Source organism: Geotrypetes seraphini, chromosome 2 (genome assembly GCF_902459505.1).
Source record: "Geotrypetes seraphini chromosome 2, aGeoSer1.1, whole genome shotgun sequence".
Lineage (NCBI taxonomy): Eukaryota > Metazoa > Chordata > Amphibia > Gymnophiona > Dermophiidae > Geotrypetes > Geotrypetes seraphini.
Genome location: NC_047085.1, coordinates 262,117,564 through 262,131,651, shown reverse-complemented (window position 1 = coordinate 262,131,651; position 14,088 = coordinate 262,117,564). Strand labels below are relative to the sequence as shown.

General features: G+C 47.5%; 1 protein-coding gene across 7 annotated transcripts in view; it reads right to left on the bottom strand.

Moving 5' to 3' along the window:
• The window catches only part of CACNA1I (calcium voltage-gated channel subunit alpha1 I), a 1,298,213-nt gene that overhangs the window by 492,124 nt on the left and 792,001 nt on the right, over nt 1-14,088 (bottom strand). For all 7 annotated transcript variants that reach the window (XM_033929511.1, XM_033929508.1, XM_033929510.1 and 4 more), the window contains one exon: nt 11,392-11,489. In XM_033929511.1, the coding sequence (XP_033785402.1) occupies nt 11,392-11,489 (98 nt within the window). The remainder of the gene's footprint in view (nt 1-11,391; nt 11,490-14,088) is intronic.

Genomic DNA, 14,088 nt, shown 5'->3' with positions numbered 1-14,088 from the left:
ACCTTTGAAGCATGCTTCAATACTGGGGTCACCAGTGCTTTGTCATCCAATGCAACAAGTGTCTAATGTACCGAAATTGGTACGGCATCAACAGGAGTTAGTTGGGCTACTGCAGACACATCAAGTGCAAATACCTGCTACCACGCTCCCAGCCTCGACTCAGTCTGAGCAGCACCCAGGTAGTCCAGGACGGCTAAGATCTCAGACTCCTCAACGTCGAGCATCTACGTCCAGACATGCATTGATGTTCAGAAAACATAGCTTATCACATTCTTGATGCTCCTCTCGAAGTACATTGAGGCACTCATGTTGACGTCCATGTTGACATTCTACACAAAGATTGCCTTGATGTCCAACTGAACATTCCCTCAACATCAATGTTCTCAATCTTTGAGGTTGGATATCCAAGACTATGATTCAGATTTATCTGTTTGCAAACAACACAGCTGTACAGATAGACAAGCAGACAAAAGATGGACAAGGAGGAATTCAAACAGGTGGATAGAGATATAATCTCCATAAGCACGTTCACTTTTGCACAAGGTACCTAAAAGTAGAAAAAATGTGACATATCTATTTCAGTCCTGGCTCGAAACTAAGGATGAATCCGGTCCGATGAAGATGTCCTTTGGAGTCAAGACTGGCAAACTTATTAATTTTAATCTATTATAACTCCTACAATCCAAAAGCTATCATAGCAGCTTACTTTCAGGTACAGTAGGTATTTTTATGTCCCTAGAGGGCTCACATTCTGAGTTTGTACCTGAGGCAATGGAGGATTAAGTGACTTGCTCAAGATAACAAGGAGTTGCAGTGGGACTGGAAATAGGCTCCCCTGCTCTAACCATTAGGCTATTCCTCTACCCTTTGGGATTAAAACATAGATATGATAAGTCTAGGATGCTTTGTGGATCATAGATAGAAGATATCTGACTGCTGAAACAGGAGAACTTCTAAAATATTTTGAATAGAGGATGAGTGATAGAGCATAGGGCGATAGTGAAGGAAGATGGTGGAGGAGAAAAAAAACACATCAGCACTTCTAAGCAACATATACAGGGGCCCTTTAGGGTTACCATATGGCTCCAGAAAAAGGAAGATGGATTGAGACATCCATGTTTTACTTCTATTGCTTTCAATGGAAGTAAAACCTGGATGTTTCAATCCGTCCTTTTTCTGGAGCCATATGGTGCTCACATGGTAATTTTTTTTTAATGGCAGTACACTAATGGCAACTTTAATGCGTGGCCATTAATAAAACAACAAAGAGAAAATCAGCCATTTTACATCTAAGCTTGGGGAAAACCTCGATCAAGAGCGTGCTAAGGCCACTTTTTACTGCAGGACCTCATAGTTAATTATATAACACAAGCAACAGATTAACAGAGGGAAAGGCCTTTCAAAACATTCAGTTTGGTAGTGCAACTACATATCATACAGGTAGATATTCCAATGCTTGAGTCTGAACAATGGCCTGGCTTCAGAAACCCTCCAGTTATATTGGTTTTAGTGTACAGCTCTTTTCTATTAGCCTGGAGGACCTGACAAACTCTGTCATCCAGCCATGTGGAACCTACACTACAGATACTTGTAGATGGGGTAATGGCCAGATAACAATTCCCATCTGAATCAGAGCATCTAGATTATTCCCCAAGTCACTTCCACCCTGTGGAGAAGTACCCAGTGGTTAGTTCAGTGGCTCCTTGTGACTCTGGGCAAGTCACCTGACCCTCCATTGTCCCAGGTACAAAGTACATAGAGACCATTTTATGTAATGTTTAATCAGCTGGGCAGGAAGGAAAAATATGACCTTTTAGTGTGTGGTGCTGATAGTGCAGCAAAGGAGTGTTTGTTTCTCTTTTCATGTCTTAGACTTAGAGAGAGATGTTTTACAAAGGTGCGCTAGCATTTTTAGCGCACACACTGGATTAGCGCACGCTACCTGAAAAACTACCGCCTGCTCAGGAGGAGGCGGTAGCAGCTAGCGCATGCTAAAACTGCTAACGTGCCGCTGTAAAAGGAGCCCTAAATTAAAGAGAAGAGAAGAAACATCTCTCTCTAAGTCTAAGACATGAAAAGAGAAACAAACATTCCTACTTCCTTATAGGCTCCTCTCTCATACTAAAAAATAAATGTTTATTACATGGGCATGGAAATGATAGAAAAAAGTATGATTCCGGTGATATAATATATTTGCATGTCTGCTATTGTACCTCTGTCTTCCCTGCAGCACCTTCCCCCCCCCATACAAACAGCTCCACCAATATATCTCAGTCCTGACCTGCAGCATTCCACGGTCATTTCAATACTGAGATGCCAGCTCTCCCTCTGTCCAGCCCTGCAGCACTCCCTGCTATTTCACCACTGGTCTTTCTGCTAATCAGAAATTGATTTTGAAATGTGAACTTCCCCATGAGAGACTAAATAAAAACCTCTAATTGAAGTTCACTTGGGAGTTGAAACCCAGGCACTGGCAGCAAAAGGCTACTGCATTAATCCACTGCAACACATTAGACAAGTCTTCCACTGACATAAATTCTCTAGCTATAGGACTCTGGAGGGTGCTGCACAAATCAGCCTCTTCCATGACTAAGTCAATCGCTTCACTCATTTATTAATTGCAGCATATCGTTGCTGGGTTTTAACAAGGCAAAGTGAATTTGGGCAGGGGAAAAGGGGTAACATGTTCTTTCCCATTCTCACCACACAAGTAGAAATCATTCCAGTTTCTCAGCTTTCACTACAATTTAATAATTGCTGTGGCCGTGCACATCTTTCTATGTTTCTAATTGCAAAGATACTGGAGTTAACTAGTGAAATCCTGGTGGGGTGTCTTTGGGCCTTAAGGATATTTCAGCTCCAATCGAGATAGGGCTACAAAAGATAGTTTTTGTTACTTTTGTTCTAACATTTATTTTATTGATTGAATACCCCCTTTTTTCTTTGTTGGTATTCTCCTTCCTATTTTTGTTCTATTTGGGGACATGGTTAGTACTCAGTAATGATACTCTGTCTCAGTTTCTTATAAGGAAGTGCTTATTTAAATTTATTCTTGTAATGTATTCCATTTGACATTTGATTTGGAAGTTTGAAGTAATAATAATTAGTATTAATAAAAGCATTTATCCAACTAACTTCAGTAGCTAACTGGATAAATATTTGTTTTTTTACATTTTCCAGGGCCACAGGGAGGGCAAATTGTAAAATGGTGCCTAGGCAGCTATCAGGGACTCCGCAATTAGCTGATGGCAAGATGTGGACTATTTATGGACTATTTGGAAATTTAGGCCCTGATTCTACAAAGTGCGTCCCGATTTTAGACAGCTGTAGGCGTCCTACAGCTGTCTAATCAGCCAATCGGGATGCACGTTTTTAAAAAATATGCTCCCCAGGCAGGCTACCTATATTGAAGGCGCCTCTGGGAGCCTAGGGAGGCCCGCAAGACGCCTAAGCTCGCCTAAGGGCCTTAGGCGAACCTAGGCGACCCTATGCATCTCCCTAGTAGAGGAAGAGACGCTTACAATGTAGGCTAGCAAAATGCTGGTCTACATTGTAAGAAGACATGGCCGCTATACTTATCGCGGCAAGGGATCTCTCTACTGCTATAAGTATAGCGGCCGTGGCCACCTGTCCGATTTCCGGCAGGAGGGTGCCCAAACCCTCCTGCCGGAAGATGCCCCCCCCGACATTACCGATCGCCAGCAGGAGGGTGCCCAACCTCTCCTGCCGGAAAATGCCCCCCACCCCTCCACTACCGATCACTGGCAGGAGGGTGCCCAATCCCTCCTGCCAGAAGACGCCCCCCATCCGCACCCCCCCCCCGCGTTAACAGCCCCCAAACCTCCCCCCCACCAAACTAATCTTTAATTGTTGGCCAGACGGGTCTTGCCCGTCCAGCCGGCAGGCCCGACTCGTCGAAATGAGGCAGGCCCGCTCCTTCCTGGCACATCCCGTGAAGGCGCCTAGAGCCTGGGCCAATCAGGCCTTAGGCTTAGTGGGGATGGGCGGACCCGCTATGCCTAAGGCCGTCCTATACAGAATCCGGGCCTTAGTGTTGACATTTCTGACAGAGTAGGACAATCGGTAGGTGTAGGACAATTGGGTACAACAATTGGTAAGAAGAAAATTGGTAGGAAGATGTTACCAACTGTCATATCCTACGAATTGTCGTCCTACCATTTGTCATCCTAACAACTGTTGTAGACACCATGTGCAAATCGCACTCCTTATTTGGCATCTTGACCACTACTGGTAGTGTCACAAGACTGTAGCTAGTAGCTCAGAGATAACTCTATAGGGCAGAAGTGACTTGACACCAAGGAGAACTAGGGAGGGGAGTCCAAGAAAATTGGTCCTGGGAGGTAAGTGGATTTCTCCATTGGTCCTTTCCACAAATAGTGGTTTTAACTTGGGGTCCACTCTTTTTAACTTAAGAGCTTGAGACACTCTTTATTCCTACTTTATTTTTTATCACTGTTCATCCCAACAAATACATGTGAACACCTGGACATCCTTATTTGTATTTTACAAGAAACTTGTCTTCCAGCATAGCCTTTTGTAAAATACAGGGGGGATGTCTCAATACCTCGATGTCTCAATTCCTTTCTCTACAACCTAACATAGGCCTTTATTTATCATGTGGCTTCTTGCTATGCAACAACCAGAAAAGTTCACAGGTTACTTAGAAACTCAGGCAAATGGCCCAGCCAAGGTTGTTGTCTTAGAGCATTACATATCTCTTCTCCTGGATGGTTTAAAATTGATTATAAAATGGTATTTTTTTTCTTGCAATCAATTCTTGCCCTACTAATTGCTAGGAAAATCAGGACCTGTGGCACTACTGTTCGGCAAGTACATTATTTATTTATTTATTTATTCATGGGATAGACTGGAGTATTGGGCACTCAAACTGCGCAAGAGAGACCAAATTCATAGAGGTCACGAGGGACTGTTTCATGGAGCAACTGGTCACGAAACCAACACGGGGCGATGCCACTCTTGACCTAATCTTCAACGGCCTAGGAGGGCCAGCAAAGGAGGTGGCGGTATTACCCCCGCTAGGTAACAGCGATCACAACACGATCCAGTGCAGGCTTGAAATTGGATCATCAAAGGGGAAAAGAACCACAACGACGGCACTCAATTTCAAAAAAGGAAATTATGATGCCATGAGGAAAATAGTGGGAAAGAAACTCAAAGGCAACATAGGGAAGACGGAATCCGTAGAACAAGCCTGGACCTTACTCAAGGAGACTATGCACGAAGCGCAAAACCTATGCATCCCCAAGTTCAGAAAAGGGTGCAAAAAAATAGAACGAAAAATCCAGTGTGGATAACAAATGCAGTGAAGAAGGCAATAAGCGACAAGAAGGCATCGTTCAGGAAATGGAAAAAAGACCAAACAGAGGAGAACCAAAGAGTGCACAAACAACACCAGAAGGAGTGTCACCAAGTGGTTAGAAAAGCAAAAAGAGAATACGAAGAGAGACTTGCAGAAGAAGCAACAAACTTCAAGTCGTTCTTCAGATACGTCAAGGGGAAGCAACCGACGAGAGAAGAAGTGGGACCATTGGACGATGGTGACAGAAAGGGAGTAGTAAAAGAAGAGAAAGAGATAGCTGACAGGTTAAATGAGTTCTTCACGTCAGTCTTCACAATGGAAAATATAACCAACATTCCGGAACCCGAGGAGATCGTAATAAGAGACCAAGATGATAAGCTGGTCGATTTAGAAGTAAGCCAAGAGGATGTACTTAAGCAGATTGACAGACTAAAGAACGACAAATCGCCAGGTCCGGACGGCATTCACCCAAGGGTACTCAAGGAGCTAAAAAACGAAATAGCGGAGCCATTTTGACAGATATGCAACCTATCCTTAAAAACCGGTGAGATCCCGGAGGATTGGAAAATAGCAAATGTCACGCCCATCTTCAAGAAGGGCGCAAGAGGAGACCCGGGAAACTACAGGCCGGTAAGCCTGACCTCAGTCCCGGGAAAGATGATGGAGGCACTGATCAAAGACAGCATCTGTGAGCACATCGAAAAAAATGGGCAGCTAAAACCGAGTCAACACGGCTTCTGCAAGGGTAGGTCATGCCTCACTAACTTATTGTACTTCTTTGAGGGGGTGAGCAGTCAGGTGGATAAAGGGGAATCTATAGACATCATTTACCTTGACTTCCAAAAAGCCTTCGACAAGGTGCCACACGAGAGACTGCTTAAAAAGATATGGAACCACGGGGTACAAGGGGAGGTCCACCGATGGATCAAGGTCTGGCTGGCAAACAGGAAGCAGAGGGTTGGCGTAAAGGGCCACTACTCAGACTGGAAAGGGGTCACGAGCGGAGTTCCGCAGGGGTCGGTGCTGGGACCGCTCCTGTTCAATATCTACATAAACGACCTAGAGGCGGGAATCAAGTGTGAGGTCATTAAATTTGCAGATGACACCAAACTATGCAGCAGGGCTCAAACCAGGGAAGACTGCGAAGATCTTCAAAAGGATCTAACACAGCTGGAAAAGTGGGCCGAAAAATGGCAGATGAGCTTCAACGTGGGGAAATGCAAGGTCATGCACGTGGGGAAAAAGAACCCGATGTTCACATACAAAATGGGGGGAACATCACTAGGGGTCAGCAACCTGGAGAGAGACCTGGGAGTGATGGTAGATGAAACACTGAAGGCATCAGCACAATGCGCCACGGCCTCAAGGAAAGCAAACAGAATGTTGGGTATCATTAAGAAGGGTATTACAACCAGGACGAAAGAAGTCATCATGCCGCTATATCGTGCAATGGTGCGGCCGCACCTGGAGTACTGCGTCCAGTACTGGTCGCCGTACCTCAAGAAAGACATGGCGGTACTTGAGGGAGTACAAAGAAGAGCAACTAGACTGATAAAGGGAATGGAAAAACTTCCATATACCGAAAGATTGAAGCAGTTGGGACTTTTCTCCCTGGAGAAGCGAAGACTTAGAGGAGACATGATAGAAACCTTCAAGATCCTGAAGGGCATAGAAAAAGTAGACAGGGACAGATTTTTCAAATTAAGGGGCGCCACAAGTACAAGGGGGCACTCGGAGAAATTGAAAGGGGACAGGTTTAGAACAAACGCTAGGAAGTTATTTTTCACTCAGAGGGTGGTGGATACGTGGAACGCGCTTCCAGAGGCTGTTGTAGACAAGAAAACATTAAATGGTTTCAAAGAAGGTTTGGATAGATTCCTAGAAGAAAAAGGGATTGAGGGGTATAGATAGGTATAGACCATTGCTCAGGAAATGGGCCTGATGGGCCGCCGCGGGAGCGGACCGCTGAGCAGGATGGACCTAGGGTCTGCCTCAGCGGAGGCAACTTCTTATGTTCTTATGTTCATTCATTCACTCAGTTTTCTATACCATTCTCTCAAGGGAGCTCAGAACGGTTTACATGAATTTATTCAGGTACTCAAGCATTTTTCTCTGTTTGTCCCAGTATAACAGAGACCAGTTGTTTCAAAAAGGATGTTGCATTATAGTACTGTTAAAGCCCCATTTTTCTTTATCAAGGTTTGGGGAAGCCATGTTACTCATAGATGCTTTTACTTTTGATGGCCGACGCAAGTAAAAGCATGTATGAGTAGCATGGCTTCCCCATACCTTGATAAAGAAAAAGAGAAACGCATTGGTTAAGGGGACATACCGATTGAAAGGCTGAAAAGCTAAGTTATTTATATTTAATGATTTAAATTATTTAAGTTATGAAATTACTGAAGGAACTAAAACTAAAATGAGAAAATAAATCTATATACATAAATTGCTCTTGCAATACTGGGTAGAATGAGGAATTAAACCCCAGCGAGTTATGCTACTCGGGGGGTGGTCTGACAATCCATAGACATCAGCATAAACTTACCTGCAACGTGACTACATTGAGTATTGTGTCATATGAATAGCAAGCATATTACCATCTGCTCTTCCCTTTCCCACTCTTCCAATGAGCCTTCCAACCTAGTGTAAGCACTTCTCTAGGAATTCATGATCCAAACACAGTTAGTTTATATTGGTGCTTTTTTTTTTCTTCTAGGAAATAAAGTTCTGGTACTCATGCAGAGCCAAGTTTAGGGCAGGATAGGGGTGGGGAAAGGGAAGGGAAGGGTAACCAGGGCTTTTTTTCAGCCAGTACGGTACATACAACCATGTGGCCCGGAATGGCTCTCTATGGAAACAGCTGCCTCTGGATTTAAATGACAGGGAGACAAAATTTGTCACCATCCCAGCAGATCACCGCGGGAAACCATCCCATTTCATTCTTTAGTGTCTTCAGTCCTTCTACACCAGCTTTCTTCAATGCAAGGCTTGAGGGTCAGTGGTTGTGCCCATTCATACTGAATCTTTCCTTAAAAAAAAATGACTTGGGGTATAGTTTCCCATGGTTAATCCACGGGGACGGGGTTGGTGATAAATTCTGTCATCATGTCAATTCTCTAAAGGTTATAGTTTTGAGGCTGGCAGCTACATCAGTGGGATCAAGAAAACAACATGGGAGATTTTGAGTTAGAAATGTAATGGGATGGATAAGGTCCTTTGGGAAGACAGGGAAAAAAGGGTCATACCAGCCCTATATAGACCAGTATTTCTCAACTCAGTCTTGGAGTACCCTTTTTCCAGTCAGATTTTCAGGATATACCGTATTTTCACGCAAATAACACGCACCCGTATAAAACGCGCACACGTGTATAGCGCGCAGAAATCACGATGATAAGCACAAAAACTTTGGTATAACGCGCTCACGATTATACCGCGCATGCTGCCCGACTCTCCGTTCACACCCCCCTGACTTCCGTGCACTGCCCCGCCTCTCCGTGCGCTGTCCCGACTCTCCGTTCACCCCCCCTGACTTCCGTGCACTGCCCCGCCTCTCCGTGCGCTGTCCCGACTCTCCGTTCACCCCCCCCCCTGACTTCCATGCACTGCCCTGACTTTCCGTGCGCTGTCCCGACTCTCCGTTCACCCCCCCTGACTTCCGTGCACTGCCCTGACTTTCCGTGCGCTGTCCCGACTCTCCGTTCACCCCCCCTGACTTCCGTGCACTGCCCCGCCTCTCCGTGCGCTGTCCCGACTCTCCGTTCCCCCCCCCCCGACGTCCGATTCACCCCCCCCCCCCGGCAGGACCATTCGCACCCCCACCCCGAAGGACCGCCGACTCCCCGACAATATCGGGCCAGGAGGGATCCCAGGCCCTCCTGCCCTCGACGCAAACCCCCCTCCCCCCCCAACGACCGCCCCCCCCCAAGAACCTCCGACCGCTCCCCCAGCCGACCCGCGACCCCCCCTGGCGACCCCCACGACCCCCCCACCCCCCTTCCCCGTACCTTTGGTAGTTGGGCCAGAAGGGAGCCCAAACCCTCCTGGCCACGGCGACCCCCTAACCCCACCCCGCACTACATTACGGGCAGGAGGGATCCCAGGCCCTCCTGCCCTCGACGCAAACCCCCCTCCCCCCCAACGACCGCCCCCCCCAAGAACCTCCGACCGCTCCCCCAGCCGACCCGCGACCCCCCTGGCGACCCCCACGACCCCCCCACCCCCCTTCCCCGTACCTTTGGAAGTTGGCCGGACAGACGGGAGCCAAACCCGCCTGTCCGGCAGGCAGCCAACGAAGGAATGAGGCCGGATTGGCCCATCCGTCCTAAAGCTCCGCCTACTGGTGGGGCCTAAGGCGCGTGGGCCAATCAGAATAGGCCCTGGAGCCTTAGGTCCCACCTGGGGGCGCGGCCTGAGGCACATGGGCCCAACCCGACCATGTGCCTCAGGCCGCGCCCCCAGGTGGGACCTAAGGCTCCAGGGCCTATTCTGATTGGCCCACGCGCCTTAGGCCCCACCAGTAGGCGGAGCTTTAGGACGGATGGGCCAATCCGGCCTCATTCCTTCGTTGGCTGCCTGCCGGACAGGCGGGTTTGGCTCCCGTCTGTCCGGCCAACTTCCAAAGGTACGGGGAAGGGGGGTGGGGGGGTCGTGGGGGTCGGCCAGGGGGGTCGCGGGTCGGCTGGGGGGGCGGTCGGAGGTTCTTGGGGGGGGGACGGTCGTTGGGGGGGGGGGGGGGTTTGCGTCGAGGGCAGGAGGGCCTGGGATCCCTCCTGCCCGTAATGTAGTGCGGGGTGGGGTTAGGGGGGCGCCGTGGCCAGGAGGGTTTGGGCTCCCTTCTGGCCCGATATTGTCGGGAAGTCGGCGGTCCTTCGGGGGGGGGGTGCGAGTGGTCCTGCCGGGGGGGGGGGGGATGTATCGGACGTCGGGGAGTCGGCCGGGCAAGAGGGCTTGGGCTCCCTCTTGCTCCGATCGTGGATGCGGGTGCGGGTGGGAGCGCGTGCGAGTGGTCGTTCGGGGTGGGGGTGCGAGTGGTCCTGCTGGGGGGGTGAATCGGGCGGGGTGGGAACTATGTTTGAAAACTTTCGTATACCGCGCTCACGCATATAACGCGCGAGGGGTATGCGCGGTAGGTAAAAACGCGTATAACGCGCGCGTTATATGCGTGAAAATACGGTACACAATGAATATGCATAAACTTGATTTGCCTACGCTGCCTCCATTATATGCCAATTTCTTTCAAGGGGGTACTCCACGACTGAGTTGAGAAATAGAGAATGACACGGTGACAAAATTCATCACCGTCCCCGTCCCCGCGGATAACCGCGGGAAATAATCCCATGTCATTTTCTAGTGTCTATCTCAACCTCGGTCCTTCTACACCAGCATTCTTCAAAGCAAAGCTTGCGGTCAGTGGCTGTGGCCATTCATACTCTGATTCTTATGTGAGCCAAGGATAATGAAGCCATTGCATCATCACTGATGTGATTGGCTGTTAGACACTGGTGGAATGAGGCATTATGACATCACAATGTCTGCTCTGGATACCAGAGACTGTCATTCTGTAGTGTCTGCTTCAACCTCAGTCCTTCTACACCAGCATTCTTCAAAGCAAAGCTTGCGGGTCAGTGGTTGTGGCCATTCATACTCTGATTCTTCCCTCTCTCCTTAAAGAACGACATGAAGATGGTTTCCCGCGGTTATCCGCGGGGACAGGGACGGTGATGAATTTTATCACCGTGTCATTCTCTATTGAGAAACTCTGCTACAGACTATAGAGACCAACAGGTGAATTGGAGTAATCAACAGTGTTTTACTGCTGCAGATTTTACTATGCACGAGCCAACTGATCTAAACATTCTATGTCAGATGTTCATTTCCATGTCTAATCAATGTCAAGTTTAACGAGTAATGGTATTTTGGGACCTCACGAGCTAGAGCTGTGTGGCCATCCTTAGTTGGCAGAGGACCCAGAACAAATTCACAGTTAACACTCTCTCCACATTTTAAAAGACATAGACAACAGACAAAAGGAAGCAGAGAAGATCACTTACTGGGCACTCTGTTGATGGCCTTGAGTGGTCTCAGGACACGGACGGTGCGGATTGCTGACAGGTTAATGTTCTGGAGGTCTAGTGAATATTCTACCATCCTACAAATACAAACAGGGAGAAGGGTCAATAATTTTACTTCAGAAAGAGAGAGAGCATCCATGCCTGAAAAATCCCCTGACCCCCTACTTATCCATTTGTTTATTTGATTAGATTGTAAGCTCTACTGTGAAGGAACCATCCATTGAATGTTTTAATGTACAATCAGTGCTGTGCATGTCTTGCAGTGCTATAGAAATGATAAGTAGTAGTAGTAGAGAGAGACTCGTCCGGACAAGAACAAGACTAGGACATGAGTACAACTGAAGTCTTTTGCACTTCGAGGGGGTGCTGAAAAGTTCTCAGCCCAACCAACCAGCTTCCTAAATTCTGAGCGTTATTCTGCCACTGTAGCTGAAAAGAGTGTTCTCTTATTTCGTTAAATTCCAATTTGCAGAAGCAAAATTCTATGTTTTTAACATTGTTTCAGATTATTGATTGAACCATAACCGCACCATTCTCTTCTTAGAAACATAGAAAACATGACGGCAGATAAAGGCCAAATGGCCCATCCAGTTTGCCCATCCGCAGTAACCATTATCTCTTTCTCTCTCCGAGAGATCCCACGTGCCTATCCCAGGCCCTTTTGAATTCAGACACAGTCTGTCTCCACCACCTCTTCTAGGAGACTGTTCCATGCATCTACCACCCTTTCTGTAAAAATGTATTTCCTTAGATTACTCCAGAGCCTATCACCTCTTAACTTCATCCTATGCCCTCTCATTCCAGAGTTTCGTTTCAAATGAAAGAGACTCGACTCCTGCGCATTTACATTACGTTGGTATTTCAACGTCTCTATCATATCTCTCCTCTCCTACCTTTCCTCCAAAATATACAGATTGAGATCTTTAAGACTTTCCCCATACGCCTTATGATGAAGACCACAAATTGTACACAATATTCTAAATGAGGTCTTATCAGAGTCTTATACAGGGGCATCAATACCTCCTTTTTCTTACTAGCCAAACATCTCCCTATGCATCCTAGCATCCTTCTTGGTTGGGCACCCCCTCCTATGTTGTACCTATATCACCAGTGCTGTCACTCTGCTAGAGAATTGCCCCACACCAAGCCACCTCCTTAGTGACTCAGAAATAAAATGTTTAATGGCAGTAATTTTATAAAGCATTTTTTTTTGCAGAAATAGGCCAGTTTATGTGCATAAAATGTTTCTTATAAAATGATCCTCTGCGTACAGCAGTTAATCGCAAACTGTGTGCCACGGCACACCAGTGTGCCTCCTGAGATTTCAGGTGTGCCGCGACACACTGGCGAGGAGGAGAGTCATCCACGTCGGCTGACTGCTTACCGGACGTGCCTTTTGCAGCAAGAGGCACATCCTGTAGGAAGTCATCCAGCGTAGACGACTCTCCTCCTGGCCGGCATCTCTCCCCGCACCTCCTGGATCCTTCCACCGAAGCGGATTGCAGCCAGATGGGCCTCCGTGCACTTCCGGGTGCCTTCCTGAGGGGGCACTGGATTTAGTGTGCCACCAATCGGAAAGTTTGCGTACAGTATGCACTAAGACAGGTAGCTGCATACTTGCACGCACCTCAGGTGGCGCATGTTCAGAGGCACAGTTTGGGCAGAATGCAGGAAGAGTCATGAATTACGCAGGTAATGATAAAATATGCACCCAAGTGTGTGCTTCAGCCAAGTACATTTATGCTTGCTACCCCTACCTGTGAATTTTCAGCAGCACCATACATATAGAGCTGCAGAAAATTTCTACTAAACACTTTCGGGAAAGTGCTGGGGTAGAGTGAGGGTCAAGTGAGGGCATTTTGCCTAGATGTATGCATTGTGGTAATATCCAGCTGCTTTCCATATTAATAGGTGGTTTAATTTAAGCATAAAAAGCTGTCCTAAATTAAACTACAAAGCTATACAGATAGGGGTCAATTCTATAAAGGAGGCCAAAATGCAGCACACTGAGCGTAAATTCTTTAACAGTATGTGGGGGCCTGGATTTCATTGTAGAATAGTTGTGGTAAAATTTAGGTGCAGCCACTTACGCCATGTCAATATTAGACTTAAATGCAAGCACCTAAATGTAGACTTTAGCATGCAGATTACAGTATCCTACAACCCACGGGCATAAATGTGCAACACTCCCATGTGCCTCCCCCTCTGCATTTACATACGTACTATTGGGGCAATTCTATGAGTTGGCCCCTAGAGGTATGTGCCACAGAAGCACATCAAAGGCACCTCTGCTTTGCAAATAGGTGCCTATGGGGATCACCTTTTACCGCACCTTGGGATTCAGCATCCTCCGGGATCCCAGTACCTCAGGTTGCTGAATCTTGCCTTACAAGAATAACACTGTTTATAAGCCACCTGGCTATGCTGTTTATAAGCAGCATTATTCCCAGAGTCCGGGACTATCTGGCCACAAGAAGGTCCCCTCAGTCCTTCCTGCACCCTCTTGACTAAACTCTCTCTACACAACTCCCCTTCCAAGGGCTACCTATTAAAGAGTATTGGAGGTCGGGGGGGGGGGGGCATCCAGGTAGATCTGGAAGAGTCATCGGGGGCGGGGGGGGGGGGGGGTCAAGGGTCTTTGGACAGGAGTGAGATTCAGTTGCTCCTGCCCAGTTC